Here is a 7,514-nt window from a genome sequence, read left to right on the forward strand (position 1 = left end):
AGATGGGGATGAGAGACGGGGGAGATGGATGAGGGATGGCTATCAGTCAGGAATTTTCCTAATCCATTGGAGCAGCTTGTAACCCCATCATGCTGGGAGGTCTTAGGTGCCCTCATTCTTAACTGGAATCAACAAGTATAACGGGAGAGGGAAATTAGAGAGAAAGGGTGAGATAAGGTGAGACAGAGCCGGGCTGAGTGCTGTACTTGTTGATTTGTTAAAGGCTAGAGGGCCATGAGACTGAGGGAGAGGTGGGGTAAGATAACGTGATGACACGAGTGAAAACAACACTAAAGGGCTGAGCTGACGAGACGACTTATAACACAGTCTCACCTCATGCCTTGTTAAATGAGTCACACCTTTCGGGATATTTTACACTTGGTAGACAATGTGTCTCATGCAAAACTATCCACAATGAGGTCTGAGAATTATTTCGGATAGCTGTGACACTGATTCCTGCCATTCACTTCCATTTGGGGCGGACACAAGAATGAGCAGAATGACCTTAAAAGGACAGTTGACCCCAAAATCTAAAATACATATTTTCCTTCTTACCTGTGGTGCTATTAATCAGTCTAGATTGTTTTGATGTGAGTTGCTGAGTGTTGGAGATCTGCCCTCTCTCCAATATAATGGAACTAGATGGCACTTGACTTGTGGTGCTTAAAGTGCCAAACAAATAAATTTGAAAAACCCCAACAGCAATGTCTCTTTCCAGGAGCCATGACCCCATTACTGAATATAATCAACAGACCTTGTTGTGAGCAGTTTCATGTAGGAACTATTTTCTTTCTACAGAAATACACCCGCCAACTGTATCACCACGTAGAACGAAGCTGCATCTCCTGCTAGCTCACCTAGCACCACTGGGCTAACTAATGTCACAGCTCAGCCAAGGAGGACGGCATCAATGTTCGCTCTGTCATGAGCTCTAGCCTCTCGTCCATGAGTAGATGCACGCTTCCTTCTGCGCAGTGATAACTTTGGCAGGTTTGGTTCAGTAGTAACAAAATAGTTCCTACATGAAACTGCTCACAACAAGGTCAGTGGATTATTTTGAGTAACCTGGTCATGATTTCTGGAAAGAGACATTGTAATTTTGACGCTTTGAGCATCTCAATCTGAGTGCCATCTAGTTCCATTTCATTCGAGAGATGGCAGACATCTCTACATCTGCTATCTCCAACACTCTGCAACTCACACCAAAACAACCTAGATTGATAAACAGCACTACAGGTAAGAGGAAAACATGTATTTTTGATTTGGGGTGAACTGTCCTATTAATGCTAGAGTTAAAGCTTAATTTCAGGTTGCCTAGACCACCCATCCTTTTTGACAGATGCACCGCCGCCATTTAATTCAACCATTTATGCATAATTATACCTGGCAGCTTTCAGTGTTTATCCAGTGGTTTGGCTGAATGATTTTAACCATTTATCCATTATGTTAAGGTCACGCTTTATATCCATTACTTTCAGCTTACTATTTCAAATGTATATCAATTACTTTAACCTATCGATTTCATCCATTTACCTTTAGCTGTTTCAGCTTCCATCCTACCCACCTTTCATATACCTTCAACATGTGGTGGTAAGGTTTTGTGAGACATTAAAAGTAGAGGTCACACTTCTATGAAGTATGACTTTCAAGTGTCAAGAGAGTTGTAAGAAGCAGAAGGGCAGAAGTCAGTGTGTTGTACGATTGACCTGCCAACAACTAACAAACACTGAAACCGACTCCGCATTCAGAGATGGCGCTCACATCAGAGACACGTGGAAACATGATCCGACCCTCCAAAAGCTAATGAACACACAGTGCCAAGTGTTCAGTGTGTGTGTACGTGTGTGTGTCTGTGTGTATGTTTATAATCTCTTCTGTCTTTCCTCCAGTTAGATCTCATCAGCAGGATGCCTGAGCACATGTGAGTGATCTGGTTTTGGGGTCTTTTTATAGATCATTTAATCATTCACACACATATAGACACAAACAAAACAAATATTTATGAACTTTGTTTATAATCTTTGCACTTTCCTTTCCTCTAAATCTTGTCCACTTTTCTTTACAGGCAAGAGGTAAGGCCTTTTTCATTCACTGACTGTTAAACAATTTCTCAATGCTAAAAATATTCCACAGAAACTATTTAAATAATTATATTTTAAGCTGCAAGTAAAGAACTAACATTTCAATTGTGCTGTCCTAAATTGTGTTGTCCAACAAGAGGAAGCCAAAGATCTCAGCTTCAAGGAAGCTGATGCTCAAGGTAAGCTAGATCATGGACTATGGACCATAATGTCATGTATGTGTTTGACCACAGGAGGGCAGTAGAGGTCATGTTCTCAGTGGCTGTACTGCACTGCAATCTACTGATATACAGATACATCTGAATATCGAAAGTGTGTGCCATGAATGTATCTAGAAGACTTGTCTTTATGTGCTGGTGTGCTCAGAGACATGTAAGAGCATCCTGAGTTACACTGTGTTATATGTCCTTTTGTGCAGAGTCTGATGGTGGCAAAGGCTAAGGAGGAATTGGAACAAGAGGTTGTGGTTAAAGAGGAGGAGAAACAGAACTATCTATCAGAGAGAGCTCCTCCTCTGAACACAAGCGGCCTGAGCCTTGCACAGCTACAGGTAACTTCTCCTCTAATTGTACCACATCCATCCCATCCTTCACTCCCTCCAGCGTCTCTTCAGCAATGTAAATTCTGTCAAAGCTACTAAAGAAGTTCTTCCATTTGTTGTCAGTTCAGGCTGCAAACATCCTTTTCCCAACCTGGATCTTTTCAAGAACTGTGCCACATAATTCTGTTGCACTGCTGCTTCCTCCACCTCCACATCAAAAACAAAAACACCTCTAAATATAGATTTCTACTTCAGCAAATTCTCTCAAAGGAACAGTGTGTAAGATTTAGGAGGATTTAGTGGTAAGAACTGCAACCAGCTGAAACTTCCCCCATGTCCCAAGTGTGAACTCCTGGTTAGGATTCCATCAGTGTTCACTGTTCAGGAGGTTTTTTACCAGGAGCCCAATCATCCGCAGAGGTCTCCTCTCAAAAACAAACAAACAAGGTTTTTACAAATGATAAAAATGATGAACGAAGTTCCACGTTACAATACAAGTCAATGTTTCTCCAACGCTTTTTGGTTTGTCGTAGACAGGCCGCTATCCCAGCAACTGCTAATGTGTGCTCACATATTTTCTCGATAACGTAAGATCTAGACGTTCGGGGAGCTTTTACCAGGAGCCGAATTATCCACAGGGTTCTCTTCCTCTCCAAAACAAATGGACCCAGTGATTGAAAGTGGTAAAAGGTGTTTCTCCGTTGTGAGGCATTGCAGAGGGGTTGCTAACTAAGGTGGCTGATGCGAAAATGCAAATGGCCCTATCTAGAGCTGAGCTACTGTAGAAACATGGTGCAACATAGTGGACTTTCTGTGTAGATATAAACAGCTCATTCGAAGGTAACAAAAACATGATGACCCTTTTTTTGAGGTGATTATATACTAAAGAATACTTGTGAAATGACATTCCATGTCTGCCAATATATCCCCCATAATCTTACACACTGGACCTTCAAAAGGCAAATTCGAGGCTTTGCAGCTCCTTCATATGGTAGATATAAAGGATGAGCATCTAAAAGTAAAACTTTTCCAGATGCACAAATTTGAGGTTGCTCTGGAAAGCAATAATGACTGACGTGATCACTTTCATGACATACATATTTTTAACCTTTGTGTTTTATGTGTAAATGCACAGGACCTCTGCAAAGAGCTCCATGCCAAGATAGATGTGGTGGATGAGGAGCGATACGACATCGAAGCCAAAGTCATGCTCAACACACGTGAGGTATACATCACTTTGTCTGCCTGTTTCCAGAATTAAAAATGTAAAGATCATATAAGCTCATGCAGCTGAGCAGTCACCATGAGAACATCCTCCAGCACTGATGGTAATTGCCTTTCAATTCTCTGTCCCTGCTCCAGATTAAAGACCTGAACATCAAGGTATTGGACCTCAGGGGGAAATTCAAGAGGCCTAATCTTCGTCGCGTTCGTGTGTCTGCTGACGCCATCCTTCGCTCCCTGCTGGGCTCCAAGCACAAAGTGTCCATGGACCTCCGAGCCAACCTGAAGTCTGTCAAGAAAGAGGACACTGAGAAGGTGTGTGCAGAAGGAAACACACTCGTACATGCACGCACATGAAGACAAACAAACCGGCCCACACAAGATGTGTAACCCTTCCTTAGGGCAAGTGTGCAAGGTATAGCTACTGCGAAGTTTCAGATACACACATGACGTCAGTGCATCAAGTGCCATGGGACACCTGAAAAGTGCGTTTGTGTGTGTGTGAAGGGTGTGTTTGAGATACTGAGCAGTAGGCCAGTGCAGGGCGGCGACCTTGTGTGTGTGTGAGAGAGAGAGAGAGGAGGTACGGCACACAAGACAATGATCCCATTGTACACAGAAGAGAAGCTTTTGTGAACGGTTCTGCTCCCTGATCAGTGTGTGTGTGTTTGTGTGTGAACATGTGCAGATTAGCCGGTGCTGGCATGTCTCTGTGTGTGTGCTTGAATAGATGTGTGTGTCTTTGAGTGTGTATTAAGCGCTGTAAACCAGTTATACTAGCACGGTTATACAGTACTCTCATAGGGGATTCCCAGAAGACAACATGGGGCTCAAAGGCTTTGACTCAACAATGATGACAAAAAGATTATCTGAACCTGCTCTACTTCTCTGTCTCTTAAAAAACCAAATAAACACATGACTGTTCCAGTTCTTTCTTTCCTTTTACACCATTTAACTTTGTCTGCAGAAGAGGCCAGTAGAGGACAGTGACTGGAGGAAGAACGTGGAGGCCATGTCAGGGATGGAGGGAAGGAAGAAAATGTTCGATGCTGCTAAGGGGCCCGCCCAGTGAACCCAGAAGGCGACAGACGGGGTGGTGTCATGTGTGCGACATCACTCTTCCTGCCTCTGAATTGATCTTGTTTTTCAACGGCCTATTGCAGCCTCTGCATTTCTGCTGTCATTCTTGTGTATGCTCCTGCCATGGAGGACTCACTCCTAAAAAAGTTTTCTCCACTTTCCCCAAGAACTGATCTGCTTGATAAGCGTTGACATGGTTATATAAATGAACTTCTCATAACTGATATTGCACCTGAACCCCAGGAATTTAAGCTTATGTTCGTTACAGCTAAGTCAAAAAAGGCAGCTTGTATCTCTTTAAGACAACAGTGGATAATACTGTAACTTAACTGGTAGGTCAAATGATATTAGAGCCAATAATCATCTGACCAATTTAAACTGCATCTTCGATATTCTTGCTTGGTGATAGACTGTAAGCATGACCTGTGGTTTTGTGGACTGTAACAAAATGATGTGCACTTCATAAGCTGGATTTACAGCAACATTAACAGCAACAGTAAAACACATAAATGTTTCATAATTTCTTTGTGTTTTTTTTCTTTATATCTGTGTGCTCAATAAAAATGGCTTTCTTTAAATAAAATAAAACAATATGTGAATCAGCCCTTCAAGGTTTTTGGTGCCTACTGCTTTGCAGTAGTGCAAGTATCATATATTAGAGATCAGGTAAATTTTTCTTTTGTCCAATACTTTGGTTTATGACCAGATACCTGCAAAACTGATGATGTTCCCATCAGCCTCAGCTGTACTGTTTGTTTTGTGCTAATCATTAGAATGGTGAACATGATAAGCATTATATGTGCTAAAAATAAGCATGACAATGTCATTGTGAGCATGTTAGCAAGTAGACATTATTATTTAACTCCAAGCACTGCTGTCTCGAAGCTCAACAAGTTGCTAGCATGGCTGTAGACTAGTGATCCTCAACTTAGGCCCACAGGCCACATCTGGCCCGCGATATGGTGCCAGGTTACCTGCCCACCTTTTTTTTAATTCACAATGAATATTGATTTACCCTGGGAATAATTTGGTAATTTAAATGTAGATAATGTGTCAGGGTGAATGAAAAAGCATCAAAATAGAGCTTGTTCATCAAAAAACAAAGTGCGAGGATCCCTCAGAGGTAAGGGCTCAGCCCGGAATGTCCGTAAAACCTAATAGCTAAAAAACAAACAGCTAATTAGCCAATCACGTGGCAGTAACTCAAGGCATGTAGACATGGTCAAGACGACCTGCTGAAGTTCACCCCGAGCATCAGAATGGGGAAGAAAGGTGATTTAAGTGACTTTGAACGTGGCGTGGTTGTTGGTGCCAGACGGGCTGTCTGAATATTTCAGAAACTGCTGATCTACTGGGATTTTCACTCACAACCATCTCTACGGTTTACAGAGGATGGTCCCAAAAAGAGAAAATATCCAGTGAGCAGCAGTTCACTGGGTGAAAATGCCTTGTTGATGCCAGAGGTCAGAGGAGAATGGCCAGACTGGTTCAAGATGATAGAAAGGCAACAGTAACTCTAATAATCACTCGTTACAACCAAGGTCTGCAGAAGACCATCTCTGAAACAGCAACACATTGAACCTTGAAGCAGATGGGTTACAGCAGCAGAAGACCACAGCAGGTGCCACTCCTGTCAGCTAACAACAGGAAGCTGAGGCTACAGTTCGCACAGGCTCACCAAAACTGGACAATAGAGGATTGGAAAAACGTTGCCTGGTCTGATGAGTCTGGATTTCTGCTGCCACATTCAGATGGTAGGGTCAGAATTTGGTGTCAACAACATGAAAGCATGGATCCATCCTGCCTTGTATCAACGGTTCAGGCTGGTGGTGGTGGTGTAATGGTGTGGGGGATATTTTCTTGGCACACTTTGGGCCCCTTAGTACCAACTGAGCATGGTTTAAACACCACAGCCTACCTGAGTATTGTTGCTGACCGTGTCCATCCCTTTATGACCACAGCGTACCCATCTTCTCATGGCTACTTCCAGCAGCATAACGCACCATGTCACAAAGCTCACATCATCTCAAACTGGTTTCTTTAACATGACAATGAGTTCACTGTACTCCAATGGCCTCCACAGTCACCAGATCTCAGTCAGTTGGGATGTGGTGGAACGGGAGATTCGCAACAAAGAATTAAGGCAGTTCTGAAGGCAAAAAGGGGTCCAACCTGGTACTAGGTGTACCTAACAAAGTGGCCGATGAGTGTATACTGACAAATATCATTAATATTTGTTTGTTACTGGTCCCTGGCTTCCTGTCATTTCACAAAAGTGGCCCCTGGGTAAAGCAAGTTGAGTATCCCTGCTGTAGACTCTTCATCTTGTTTCATACTCCTATGGACAAGCATGATCTCAGACTCCACGAGATGTATCTCACACAGAGGCACTTCTGTGAGAGAGCACATTTCTGCTGATATGCTTATGCGTCTGCCAGCTGTCTACATCAGCATCCTGTCCACAGCTGTAAAACATTCATCTTTAGTTGCCGTCTGTTTTGCATGTTCATAAAGCACTCCCTGAAAAGTGCTTCCACAATGGAGCTTTAATCATTATCACCTTATCCCGGTGGATGCAAAGAACCTGC

General features: G+C 42.9%; 1 protein-coding gene across 1 annotated transcript; it reads left to right on the forward strand.

The window, feature by feature from the left end:
* Positions 1 to 2,200: 2,200 nt before the first annotated feature.
* tnni1a (troponin I type 1a (skeletal, slow)) lies at positions 2,201 to 5,446 on the forward strand (the record flags this gene model as incomplete). The annotated part of the gene is made up of 5 exons (XM_049580966.1): positions 2,201 to 2,260; positions 2,500 to 2,631; positions 3,758 to 3,847; positions 3,985 to 4,161; positions 4,814 to 5,446. Coding segments are annotated over 5 exons (564 nt in total), but the record flags the coding sequence as incomplete, so codon positions are not given.
* Between the last annotated feature and the right edge of the window lie 2,068 nt (positions 5,447 to 7,514).

This window comes from Epinephelus fuscoguttatus, linkage group LG7 (assembly GCF_011397635.1).
Source record: "Epinephelus fuscoguttatus linkage group LG7, E.fuscoguttatus.final_Chr_v1".
Lineage (NCBI taxonomy): Eukaryota > Metazoa > Chordata > Actinopteri > Perciformes > Serranidae > Epinephelus > Epinephelus fuscoguttatus.